At 47.9% G+C, this 13,718-nt stretch overlaps 3 protein-coding genes across 3 annotated transcripts; 1 reads left to right on the top strand and 2 right to left on the bottom strand.

Moving 5' to 3' along the window:
• Positions 1–8,732: 8,732 nt before the first annotated feature.
• On the bottom strand, positions 8,733–9,537 carry PtA15_1A122 (uncharacterized protein; the record flags this gene model as incomplete). Its single annotated transcript, XM_053165116.1, has 2 exons — positions 8,733–8,915; positions 9,046–9,537. The coding sequence occupies 2 exons, from the start codon at positions 9,535–9,537 to the stop codon at positions 8,733–8,735; spliced, it is 675 nt and encodes a 224-aa protein (XP_053016339.1).
• Positions 9,538–10,224: 687 nt separating this feature from the next.
• On the top strand, positions 10,225–11,286 carry PtA15_1A121 (uncharacterized protein; the record flags this gene model as incomplete). Its single annotated transcript, XM_053165115.1, has 2 exons — positions 10,225–10,962; positions 11,071–11,286. The coding sequence occupies 2 exons, from the start codon at positions 10,225–10,227 to the stop codon at positions 11,284–11,286; spliced, it is 954 nt and encodes a 317-aa protein (XP_053016338.1).
• Positions 11,287–12,134: 848 nt separating this feature from the next.
• On the bottom strand, positions 12,135–13,174 carry PtA15_1A120 (uncharacterized protein; the record flags this gene model as incomplete). Its single annotated transcript, XM_053165114.1, has 2 exons — positions 12,135–12,347; positions 12,431–13,174. The coding sequence occupies 2 exons, from the start codon at positions 13,172–13,174 to the stop codon at positions 12,135–12,137; spliced, it is 957 nt and encodes a 318-aa protein (XP_053016337.1).
• Between the last annotated feature and the right edge of the window lie 544 nt (positions 13,175–13,718).

Here is a 13,718-nt window from a genome sequence, read left to right as displayed (position 1 = left end):
GTCCGACCACCGGGTTGGACCGGATAAAACCTAATTTTTTGACATCTCACTCTACTCCGAAGTACATTGGGAGGAAGGACCCTCCCCTCCCAATATTCTTCGGAGGACCTCCGGAGGACCTTCAAATGCTGCTGACTTCGAAGGATCTTCGGAGGCGGAGCCCTCCCCTCCCAATATTCTTCGGAGGACCTCCGGAGGACCTTCGAATGCCGCTGACTTCGAAGGATCTTCGGAGGCGAAGCCCTCCCCTCCCAATATTCTTTGGAGGACCTCCGGAGGACCTTCGAATGCCGCTGACTTTGAAGGATCTTTGGAGGCGAAGCCCTCCCCTCCCAATATTCTTCGGAGGACCTCCGGAGGCCCTTCGAATGCCGGTGACTTCGATGGATCTTCGGAGGCGGAGCCCTCCCCTCCATTATTTTTCGATGGACCTCCGGAGGACCTTCAAATGTCAACCCGTTCGATGGAGGCGAGTGGAGCCAACATCCATGGCGAAGGGCATCGCTCACCTGGACCAGTCTCCTCGACATCCCCCACCAGCTCCCCTCCGCCAACGAAGCCACCGATGTCGTCTCAGCAGGAGGACACCCACCCAACGGTAAGCGGGTTATTTTTTCTTCCCTCCTTGCTGACAAGAAAGAACTCACGTTCTTTACATGATTGGACCCAATAGGCTCGCGAGGAGTCCTGCGACGGGTCGCCGCCTATCGACCCCCAACAAGACGATGTGGCGTCGCAAGAAGACGACCCCAGCCCCCAACAAGACGATGTGGCGTCGCAAGAAGACGACCCCAACCCCCCCCCCCCCCGGCCACCGAAACGCAAGTCATTCTTGGATAAGTTCGTCGAACAGACGGACAGGTTCTTCTCCGGCGACTTTGGTGACGAAAACAATGGAGGCAACAACGTCCACTCGCCAAAGGAGGAGCGGTCGTCACGGGTCGATCAACTAGCTTCGTCCGGTTTGTCGGCTCATTTGACTCAATCTCCCCCAACACCGAAGCGAGTCAAGACCAACAGTCAACCCAAACCTGCGACCCCAACCCCTCCAACCTCACCACGCGACCTGTCAATGGACCAGTATCTCGAATTGTGCCACATCGAGGCCGAGGACAAGGTGACTCAAGCTGTGATCGAGAATCATTCGCTCTACCACTGGACTATCTTCAAGACCACCTCTGTCAAGACCCTCTGCGACCTCGGGATGCGCTACGGGCCTGCGGTTTTGCTTACAGACGGCGTCCCCGAGGCCATGAAACGACTCAACCAGACCTGACGTGTTCCCTCCCGCACCCGCCACCACCCCCACTGCTCATTTGTTTGTTTAAAATGTCCTGTTACCCCTGTGACCCACCCCCTGCAATTCTTGTTTTGTGCCATAAGCTCATGCCCCCCTTGTGTGTTTATGATGTATTTATTTCTGCTGATTTATTCTATTGTGCTTGCCTCTATTACCAATCCTGCTCTCTCTTGGTTTGACCTGCAATCTCCTGCAAGCTGATGCAATCTCTGTGTCTTATTTATTGATTTCTTGTGAATTACTCTGATGGGAATATCATGCTTATACAATTTCACTCTGAAGAATACTTATCCAAATTACCTCTGAAGAAAAATAAAGAAGTCAACCAAAAAAACTAAGTTCAATTGGGCTATACAAAAGCATTCAGACTTTCTTGCACAACAATGATGGAGAGAAATTCCCAAGCTAGCTTCATAAATAATGATTGACACAAAACATGCTACACCCATTAATGAAATGTATGTGGTGAACAGCTACATCCTTTGGATGAAATGGTTGGGGTCCCTTGTATGAAATGGATGGGCTGAAAAATTCTACATAGTAGAGGAACATCCATTCAAATAAACAAAGACATTTTAATCACTGAGATCATCAGGCTCATTTTCTCCGCGCCACTTCTGGAGTCCCTCATGTAATGCGTTCATCATGAGTGATTCAGGAATGTATTGTGGCTGCAAAGAAGATTCATGGCGGTGGATCTGACCCTCATGATGTGCAAAGGAATTCAGCAGATAACTGTTATAGTTTGTGTGTTGGATGTGATGACACACAGATGTTCCCTCCTGTCGCTTGTTGACTGGCACTGCGCCTTCAAACATATTGCAGCCTCCATCAAAGCAGTTATGCTGTACATTGAGACAACACTTGACCACCTGTTTGTAATTGTCAGGAATCAGCTTTCTCTTGAACTTCTTGATTATTTTCAGTGGATCCTCATGTGTTTTTTATATCAGAGGGACTTACAGGGACAGGTACAATGGTTGATGTGGAACTTTTGGCCAGCGTCCACATTCGTGTATGATGATTTATCTGCCCACGTGTGCATTCCACTCGACGCAAATAGAATCGATTCCCTGGAGTGACCTCCCAAACTGATTGAACACACGCTATCACATGGCTATTTTGGGATCCTTGCTCCTATTAGCCACATAAAATGGATAGTGTTGTTATTACTGGTTATCAGTGGTAGTATTTTATGAGTGTTTTGCATCTTTGCTCACCAAATAAAACATTCCCTTGTAAATGGTTTCCTTTGAATTAAGTTTGATTGAAGAAACTTGCCTGATTCTACTGTTTGGGAAGTTTAACCTCAGTGCGGATGGGATTTGCTCTTCATCATATGGATTCACTTTGGGATTGTGTAAGTAGGGGTATGAAATCATGTGGTTCACTGATTTTGAGTTGTAACCAAAAGAGCGTTGAATATGTTCATTCTGTTCAAATATGTTTGTAATTTCTGATGATGCTTGGAAGTATTCTCCTGTTTGACGATCATAAATATAGGCACCAGAGAATAAGAGCCTCTCTACATGATAATTGCTGAATGTGAGAGCCAGATCATGACTGGGAGCTTGTCTGTTGGAATGAATAGACGCAGTGCGGACTATGCCATTGTAACTCTCAAATTTCTCTGTGGCAAACAGAATTGGTGGTCCAAATCGCCTGATTGATTGAGGGAGGTGTAGTAGCATGTGAATCTTTGGTTTATTTGACCATCTGCCTGAAATTTTAGATATGTGATACATAAACTGCCAAATAACAGCTGTCAGTTCTTGTAAATACTCTTCCATATCTTGGATGGTGGTCTGAAACACCATACTTGCTATGTAGCACATTGAGAACCATAGATCCTTCATGTCTTCTGTCATATATGGGAAAAAGACAAATGAGGCCACCTGCAATATTATTCAAAAATCTTTCCCAATGAAGGATGCATGGTGAGCCATCATGTAAGTGGCCTGAAGAGGTGGGAAATTGAGTGCATCAGTATTGAATGATTGTAATCTGGCTTCCACTTCTTTGAGGTGCCTCTTGCTTAGCCGATTTTTCATGAAGTCCGCCAAAAGGTATTTCACACAACCAAGTAGGACTACATGTAGTATTTCCACTGGTGTGTCATTACAACCATCAAAGGAGGCAAGTTCTAGGTATGAATTGAATATTCGTGGTCGTGCATTTGTTGCAAGTTCATTGATTCTGATCCTTTCATGTACCTTCTGTGTGTGCAATTCAATCAATCTATGGTTGATTTGGTCTTTCAACCCATACTGTGCAGTTTTGGTTAGGAATTCATTCTTGGTCTTCGTATAATATGTTTCCCAAAGATCATGAGATCGAGATCTAGTTTCATGCCACTGTCTGGAAACTGGTAATTCTGGGAGGCCAAAGAAAGATCGTAGAAATTCCAATGTGCACCTCTGGCTTTTGGATTGCACGCTCAGATGGCACATTCTGCAAGGATTATTTGCTTGGCCAGGATTGGGTGTGCTGGTAATTTCAGCTGCCATTGGTGAGTCCGCCAGGAATGCCAGAGGGACAATCATATACATCACCTCCTGTTTCATACCCGCGTCATATGCAATGCCACCTCCATTTGCCAATGTGCTATGTGCATTTGGTATAATTTCAGATTCAGATGTCCTTCCTGAAAAGCCTTCAACATTTCAACATATATTGGACTTACTTTATTTCTGCTACAATTGGCTCCCCAATTTCCAAGGCTGATGCAACATTAGAGGTGGCAACAAAATGACAATTATACTCCATATTGGTCATTTCTGGAGGCAGGCCACCTAATGTGAAGTAGTATGAAACATGCTTGTTCCATTGTTTGGACTGGTTACCTGAGGTGTCATCCGAATATAGGGTGATGGGAACATGGCGGATGACCCTGTTGTCTGCCCTATTTCTCCATTCATTGGGAACTGGGATTGGTTTGGAATAAGTTGGCATTCCATGTTCTGTCATTAGATACAGATTCAAATGAGGTGATTAGTGAACATGCACAACCATGTGAAGCATGATATGTGAAAGGCAGCTTACCCCATATCACATTGCCACACTTGGACATCAACAATTCTCCAGATCTATGAAAGATCTCCTGGTAAGTCTTGTTGAATAATCTGACAGGTATCTCCTGTAAATCTTGGTCATGATACCCGATGTCTGGCCGTATGTAGCAATGGAATTTTTCTTCTTCATCTGGATGAGTGAATTTGGGCCTAATACACTTTGCGTATAAATCATTTTCTACCTCAGTGACCTTCTGGTAGAAAAATATTGGCACCAAAATGTAACTATCTGGTGATCCAATCAATGTGATTGGCTCAAAAATATAGTAATGTTGGTTTCCTACTGCAGCCATCTGCACACGGTGTTGTCGGGGGAGGTGTTCACGCCATTTTGCACTTTGGTACAATGCTCTGATGTTCTTACCATTGGTGTCATGTGGGTAGAATTGTAAATGTGGGTGTACTATTGGATTAGCCAATTCCTGGAAGATGAGACAAGGCAGGTCAGCACTAGGTCACTATTTCAGAACTCATCAACAGTCAACAGTCATAAATCAAAAGAGGCCCACGTGTCCAATAATATCCCTCAGACTCAGATAATAGCAGGTGTTATTGAACACTGACACATGCTGTTTTAATTGAACATCTAACGCTTTCCTAATCAATTATATATATGGCCATGCCAAGCAAAAAATCAGCCATTATCTATTGAAACTATTGATGATGATGAGACATAGCTGTGAAATAGACAGCTTACCTCCTTGGATCTGAAAGGGAACCAAGAGGAATTTTTGCATGCTTCTGCAAATTGATGATCAGGGAGAGGTGCATCTTGACTAGGGAATAAAACCTCTTCATCCATCAATCCAGCCGCCAATGCATTGTGGACCCAGCGTTCCATTTCTTGGGGTCCACAAACAACTTCATGTCTTGCATCCGATCCAAAACCAAAAGCATCTGAATTATCCATATCCACCTCCACCCTTTGGGAATGGCCAGGTGGAGAGCCCTCAGGCAGAGGTGGAGGCAGAAACTCTGGACCAATGTCAACATGCAGCTCGGGGGGGTCCTGGGTCCAAGTGTGCGGTATTGATGAGGCAGGTTGTTGTGAACTTTGTGAAGAATGTGCCATCTGATTACGGAAAGCCTGTACTTCATTGAACTTTCTTATATGTGTGGAGGCTTTAAGATGTAATGGAATATTTTCCTCCTTGGCCCATTTTGATTTACACATAATGCATCTGTACCTGTATGTACCATCAGGATACATGTGATGCTCAAAACCTGATCATAAACCAGAAAATATCAGCAAGTTCACCCAATTGGTGCAATCAGACCCAACCCTGCTTACCAGTGTGAATGTTTGGGGGGGCTGTGGGCCGACCCCAGGGACTTTGTGGTAGCATGGCAAAAACAGAACTAGGATATTCCCAAGCAAGCTTTACTTATATGCAAATTTGATAGTGGAAATGGGGCAAATGATATACGGTATTTATGTGGGGAATTGGGAGGAATGAATGCCTTTATTTTGACTGTGTTTTTGAATGTGTTTTGTGTGCCTTTATTTTATGAAAATGTGCTTTGAAAATTGTATTTTATCATTATCATAATTCAGACAGAGCTTGCTTTTATAAGAAAGGGAAGCCCCTGGACTTCAGTTGATGCACGATCCGCCCCTCTTAGCTGCGCAGTCCGCAGCGCCGCGCCGCCATGAAACCCCGACTCCATCGAACTCAAGGAGTCCAAACACTGCCACATCACCAGGGGACCGACCCATCACCGCCACTCAAACTCGATTGGACTCCACAACGCCCCTCGGACTCCACGGCACCGACACCATCCCAGACCCTCGGGCCTCGCCCACACTAGTCTTCCCGATGGCGCAACCGATGGCGCAACCGATGGCGCAACCAAATCCAATGGCGCCACAACCAAACCCAATGGTGCAACCCAATCCGATGCCCCACCCGAACGGTTTGGTGCAGCCCAACTCAATGGCGCAACCGCTTTCGATGTCGCAGGCAACCCCAGTGTCGCAGCCCCTTGGTGGGCAGCGATCCTGGGACAAGTTTCAAGGTAATTACGACCCTTTGGGCACCCATCAAGACTACAGCTTAACCCCCGGACATGACCCACGCCTCATCCCCGGTAACAACCTCTCCGGACACCCAGGCCCCCCAATTGGAAGCAACCCCGCCTCCTCCGTCGGAAACAACTCCCTTGCCCTCAGAGGGCCCAATCATCCTCCTGGTGAGTATTGATCCACTCACTCACTCCTTCCCCCATCTCATCTCCAACCCCCTCCCCTTCAGCTGAAAGCGTGTCAGGTTCCAACCCCCCAGACGTGCACAACCGACCGAGCGAGGCAGGACCCCAACGCACGCCCACAGTGGCCCGAACTGGTGCACCGGCGTCCCCTTACGCCATGAATCCGTTACCACCCGAACCCCATCAAGCGTGGTCGCCAAGCAGCGCCAACTCGAGGCAACTGAGTCAATCCTCGCAATCAAGTGGCGGACGGTCTGCGGCCCTTTCGCCCGAAGACCTTGAGGAGATGCAGGTGGCCCTACAAGCCATTGAGGGCACCTTTTCCCTCAGTCCCGAGCTGATGGAACGGGCCCAGCCCCTATTTCAGGTGAGTGATCGACCTTCTTACTCGGGTCAGGTAGTCTGTTGAAGCCTTCCAGATTTGCAGATGACGCCAGAAGCCCGCAACATGGCCATACTCCTATTGGCCCTCCATAATGGCCTCAATCCGCGCTCGACATCCGTTGGCTCGATCACTATTCCGGACGAAACCGCTTCCCCCTTCGAGTTCAGCAACCTCTTCAAGACCCATCTCCGCAAGACCGTCCGACAAGTGTTACTCTGTGAGGACCTTCGATCTTACGGCAGCCGCGCCGCAACTCGGTTGCGAGTCAATGAGACCCCGGTCTCCAAAGCCATCGTAAGTCTCTCCTCTCTCAGTATATTGCAGTACATTTTCTCACCTATCTCTCAACAGGGTGCAATCAAGAGTGCGTCGGCAGAATTCCGCGCCGCGCACTTACCGCCTTCGGGTCACAATGGCCCCGAATTGAAAGCACTTGTTACCGAGTACGTGAAGCAAGAAAAAACTGCCCTGGCTCTGCTCATCAAGGTCGGTCTCACGGGGGGGACCCCCTCCAAGGTACCCAACCTCTATTCGCTCATTGCGCACGTTTACTCGACTTTCCACCCCGATTTCAAAAAGGCGGACGACGAATTCATTCATAAGAAAGTTCCCGCCGGCGCCAAGATCCGCTTGTCCTACCTGCGCTTCATGGCCAACCGTAACCAAATCACCCAACGTCGACAATCGACCCGGAAGCAAATCTCCTTCTGGGACGATATCGACGAGGACCTAGTTAGAATCAGGAAGAAGTCGCCCGCATACGGCGTGGCGTACTCTAAGCTCATCCTTGACCTCGACCAACAACTCTGGGACGGTAAGAAGACCGTCCACAATGTTGACAACAACCCGGCCGAGAACCAAGAGCCCCCTTCCGAAGAACAAATCATGGAGCACGTGGCCTCCATTGCTGAAAATCCACCCCCCCCGGAAGTTGTATTACCTCCCAACTAAAACCCTATCCCTTTCTCTCTTTCCCCCTTCTCTCTCTTTCCCCCTTCTCTCTATTTCCCCCTTTCTCTTTCCCCCTTCTGTCTCTCTCCCCCCCTTCTGTCTCTCCTCTGTACGTACAATGATATATTAGCCGAATGAGAAATACACGCAGCAATATCCCAAGCAATTGTGAGGGGCGGGCCCAAGGGCCCGCCCGATCCCGGAGCATTCTGTCCAATCAAGCCCGATCGGGGGAGCCCGATCAGAGGTGCCCGATCGGGGGAGCCCGATCAGAGGTGCCCGATCAGAGGTGCCCGATCAGAGGTGCCCGATCGGGGGGGCCGATCTGGGGAGCCCGACAGGACGCACACTTCGAATGGCCTTCGAAGAATCTTCCGAGTGCCTTCGAAGGCCAGTTCAAATGCATTCGAAGCCTCTTCGAAGTCGCCATTCGAAGGGGCTTCGAAGTAGCAATACTTCGAAGTTTTTCCGAAGGCCTGGCGAAGGATCTTCGAATGACATTTGGAGAGCCTTCGGAGGAAGGTTTTCCTCCGAAGGCTCTCCGAAGTACATTCGAAGTTCCATTGAAATCTTCCTTCGGAGGAACTTCGTCAGATATTTTGACCAAGTGCCGACCGTCCGCTGCTGCTGGCGGGTACTTTGGAGGCTCTCCGAAACACTTTCGGAGATACTTTGGAGTTTTGCGTCCGCCGTGTACAAGTATTGGCATACATACATAAACTGAATCGAGCATCCCAGGAGGGGGAAACCATGGAGGGTAAGCATGTAATTAAGCAGCTCAAAGGGGGAATACAGAATACATCACGGCGCGGGGAGATTAAAGCTCATCGCCACTAGATCTGGTTATATCGATGATATTTGACTTCTTGTAGATAACTATGACTTCGTCATCATCCTCATCTTTAACACGTTTCTTATTCTTTTGGATATCTTCCTTGGGTTCCGGTTTAGGTTTTGTGTCGACCTCGACTGCTTCAACTGCCGGACTTTCAATCGTTCCCTCAGTAATTTCCAAGATCAATCGTGGTTTGGATTTGAAGATAAATTAGATACAGTTATTTTTTTTAAAAAAAAGAAGATGAGCTTTGATCGAGACCAGAGGAAGGAAATGCAACATTGATGAGACTGACTTGAAGGAATGGATTGGGATCAAGCGCCTTTACATCCCAGATCGTCGGAGAAGGTTGACGGTGAACGACTGATTGTTGCGATAAGCCAGCGGTGGTAGATAAAGAAGCTTTTTTGGAGCGTTCCGAGAATTTCATTTGATTGGTAGGTTTATGATCATTGGGTGAGGTGTAGAGCCCCCTTTTTGGGGCTAGAGGTGATCTAGCGATACCCACTCTGATCGTTCCCAGTGATTTGATCACCTTTTCATCTTCGCAGATCTTATCTGTCGGGTCTCCTACTTTCGAAGCATAGTCATCCGGATCAACGAGGTTGACATTCGCAAATTGGAGAGATCTGTAAGTTTTGCGATCATTTGAGTAGACCTTTTCGATCCGGCGGGGATGATCAGATATCGATAGTGGTCGTTTGTGAATGGCGATGAGAATCCCGTCCAAGTAGATGTTACAAACGTAGTCGTCTAGTTTCAGTGATTGAGAGTCCGAATCAGGCATGTTGGGAGGTCGACGGATTGATGAGTAGGCTGTTGGGTTGACGTAGAGTACGATTTCGAACGGTTATGCTTGTTGCGATTCGATGGTCACAGTTTCTTGGATAGCCCTAGTTTTTGGGTCGATGGTCGTTTCATGCCTGTATTATTGACAAGGTACGGGTGTGGGTGGCTCAACTGACGATGGTGAACATGGTGTGAGAAGATTTATAGTGCACCATGAACCGGTGGCAGCGTTGACCGGCATGATGTGAATCAAGATATCGCCACATGTAGCTCGATTGACGGAGATCAGAAGCTGTACGGAAAACGTCACGGGACGGATAGCACAACGGTCAAACAGATTTTAATTGATCAATCACGATATTTCAAGAGGGGGGGGGGAAGAAGAATACTCTGCTCACCAAGAGAATCGGTCTTGCTGGGATGGACAGCAGAAGTGTTTGAGAATACAAGGTGCGCAGCCCACGGAGCAAACCTTGTTTTGCTGCGACAGGCGGTCGGACTGACGTCGTGCCCCACTTCTTGCAAGCTCCTGATCTTGATCTCATCAGGTTTTCATTTCTGAATATTCACAAATTATTTACCCGATAGTCGGAATCGCCGAGAGCCTCGGCCTCCAGCCTTGCTCCTTTCCTATGCATCTTTTTGAAATTTGCTTGCCAAAAACCTGACCAGGACGACTTTCACCATGCCCGCTAACGCCGCCTCTGGTTCATCTTGCACTATCAATCTCCTCCAGCCATCCCCACTTGGGCCACCCACCAAAGTTCCTTGCCACGAATATAAACACGAAACCAGCATCGACCCGACAAATGGGGCTATCCAAGAAACCGTGACGATCGAATCCGAACAAGCTAGTCGATTCGAAATCGTGCTGGACCTCAAACCAACAACCTACTCGTCAATTCGTGGACCCCCTAATCAACCTGACCTGACGACAACCAACGAGTCTCAACTACAGTTACCATTCGACTACATCGTCAATTTAATATTAGACGGTATCCACGTTGGGGTTTATAAGCAGACGAAATACGCCTGGAACCTTCCAGTATACCTAGACAAGCTCTTCTCGCGCGACTGCTCGACCGTCCAATCCTACCAATTTGCCAATATCAATCTCGTAGATCCGGACGACTATCGGGATAGCACCAACCCTGCGGATAGGATCTGCGAAGATGAACGAGTGATCAAGTCGCTTGGAACGATTCAACTCGACATTACCAGATGTGTCTTTGACTACCGACCAATACCCCCAACCAATAACGGAGTCCTACCCTCAAGTACCAATCAGATGAAATTCTCTGAACGATCCAAGAAGGCTCGTCTCTCTACGACGGCCGGTTTGACCGAAAGCTCCAGCTCCGGCCTTCCAACTCCTGCAGGCGAGTTGTATGCCAAAGCACTGGATCCTGCTCCATTCCTTCGAGTAAGGCTTGCTTTCACTATGTACACATCCTTCGCCTTTCTGTTTTCTTTTGCTTACTTGAATAAATTTCTTCTCTTTTCTTCAACTTGATGCGTGCTATTCACCTAGTTTCTCTTCCAGTACAAACCGCGGGTGATTCTCGAAACCGAAGGAACAATCACCCGACCAGCAGTCGAAGTCGATGCAGATCCAGCAAAAGAAGTCAGGCCTAAAGTCAAGAACGAAAACAACAAAAGAGTTAAAACTGAGGGGGGTAATGAGAAAGCTCCCAAGAAAAAGCCAAAGATCATCGATTTAACCAGTTCTGGCGACGAAAGTAGTTAATCATACCATCTTCTCTGCATTCTTATTTGTTGGCCTCTTCTGTCTGCTTCCTTCAATTCCTTCTAAGTAAATTATCCAGTCCGCCACATACATAATAGTGAGCTTGTCGATCGGGTCAGAAGAAATGAGACGTGTGTAATGTTTTTTGGATCCATTCTCTCTAGTTGACAGCGTGAATAACTGCTTTTCTGGTCAATACACTTCCATTAACGCGATCCAGAAGAGAGAAGAGCACCGCGCCACCCACCCACCGAACATGTGTGAATTGAAGACTCCCTAATTCTCGAAGAGCCTTCGGGAAGCAGCATGCATGATTGGGTGATGCTCTGGTGATGATGTGATTTTGCAGGGCCTCGGAATTAAATCCCCTTGTAGCTGTGCTGTGAATGATCATTTGGGGAGAAAATTCAACTCAGAGCAAAGCGAAAGACATAAATACCTTTTCCTCTCTGATTACCTGATCATGAGACGGTAACCGAGTTTGATGTGAGGCCTGGTCTGTTCTGCCACCAATGACTCCATTCGAGTTCCCACTCTCCATGTTTTTCTGGGCCCATGTACGTCACACGCCCACTGTGCAGCTTGTCTATGGATGAAGCCATCACACCCAAGATCATGCATCCTTACATCAGGGTTTAAGCCGGTGGAGCTGAAGAAACAACGACGTAGAGCAACAATGTGTCCATATTTCTACTCAGCTTAAGAGCTCACAAAAAGAGAAAAGCTGATCAATGGGCTAGATTGAACCAGCTTGCAAGTTAAGGTGACCGGAAGAAAATGATCAAAAAAGAAGACACAGGCACAGACACAGTAGGCCAAGGGAAATAGCCATGATGTAAGACCATCTTTCAATCACTCTCGTCAGAGCCGGTCAAATCGATAATCTTGGATTTTTTCTTGGGAGCTTTCTGATCCTCAGCTTCAGTTTTGACGCGCTTATTGTTCTGGTTCTTCGCCTTGCATTTGTTTTCGCTTTCTGAATCGACTTCGACTTCAACGACTGGACGTGTGATAGTTCCTTCAGCTTCCAAAATTACTCGCGGTTTATATTTAAAGAAGAACTGTGCGAACAGACAGGATCAGAGTCAGCGAAGTAAGGAGAAGAAAAAAGGTGGGACGGAGGCTAGACAAATGCTGGACTGACTTGAAGGAATGGATGGGGGTCTTGTGTTATCACGTAGGGCACGGTTAGAGGAGGTGGCAGTCTGGAGGCTGTTTGTTCAGACAAACCAGCAGTTGTGGAAAGACGGGCCTTCTTAGATCGCTCAGAGAATTTCATTTGATTTGTAGTTGAAGTGTGCAAGCCGCCTGCAGATCCGATGGGTCGTTCGCCCAGGGTGCATTTAAAAACGTCAAGTTGGATCGTTCCAAGTGACTTGATAACCTTTTCTTCTTCGCAGATCTTATCCGCCGGGTTTTTGACATCTTGATAGTCATCCGGATCTACGAGATTGATTTTGGCAAATTGGTAGGATTTGAAAGTTTTACGATCATGTGAAAGGACCGAGTGTAGGTTCACTGGAAAGTTCCGCGCCGATTTCGACTGTAGATAAGCTGAGACAGGAATACCGTCCAGTGTTGTATTGACGATATAGTCGCTTGGTATCGGTAATTGAGAATCGTTGGCTGCGGTCGAGTCAGTCTGATTAGAAGTTGGACAAATTGACGCGTAGGCGGTCGGTTTGATGTCCAGCACGATTTCGAATGGACAAGCCTGTTGTGATTCGATTGTCACGGTTTCTCGGACAGCCCCAGTAGTCGGGTCAATGCTTGTTTCATGCTTGTATTCGTGGCAAGGAACTTGAGTGGGTGGCTGGACTGATGATGGCGGTGATGGTCGGAGGAGATTGATAGTGCACGATGCTCCTGAAGCTGAGTTGACTGGCATGTTGGGCTCTTGGTCAGTTTATCGGCGAAGAAACTTTGGTGAGAGGATGGAAGGTGGAAGTGGCTGGAGCTGGCGGGGCCTTTGAACTCATGAGAACTCACAAAGGGTGAAAAAGATTTTGTAATCAATCTGGAATTTCAGATTTCGCAGGGAAATCTGAATTCTGGACCACCTCGGGGATCTTCGGGGACCTAGATCTCCCTGCGAAATCTGAAATCTGTCGGCTCAGATCTGACTTTCCAGCCTGATGGGAAGTCCTCCTACTTTCAATAATTTGAAGCCGCCAGAATTCAAATTAGAAGTGACCCACCACTGACCAGCACGGAAACGCTCTGGACCGAACCGACGCCATCGCCCGCTCACCTCCACGACTCTCGTCCGGCCCATCGAGTAAGTACCCATACCCCCACGTCCCATGTGTGTTCCGCTCTAAGCCAGCTAACCCGTCATCATCCCATCCAGCGGACCACATCCAGAACCCATCTCATTGGCCGCTTGAACCCGCGTCCTCTGTCTGGCCAACCCCTCAACGACTCATCCGATG

Source organism: Puccinia triticina, chromosome 1A, assembly GCF_026914185.1.
Source record: "Puccinia triticina chromosome 1A, complete sequence".
In the NCBI taxonomy this organism is placed as follows: Eukaryota; Fungi; Basidiomycota; class Pucciniomycetes; order Pucciniales; family Pucciniaceae; genus Puccinia; species Puccinia triticina.
Note: the sequence above shows the minus strand (reverse complement) of the source record. Positions and strands in the feature narration are given on the sequence as shown.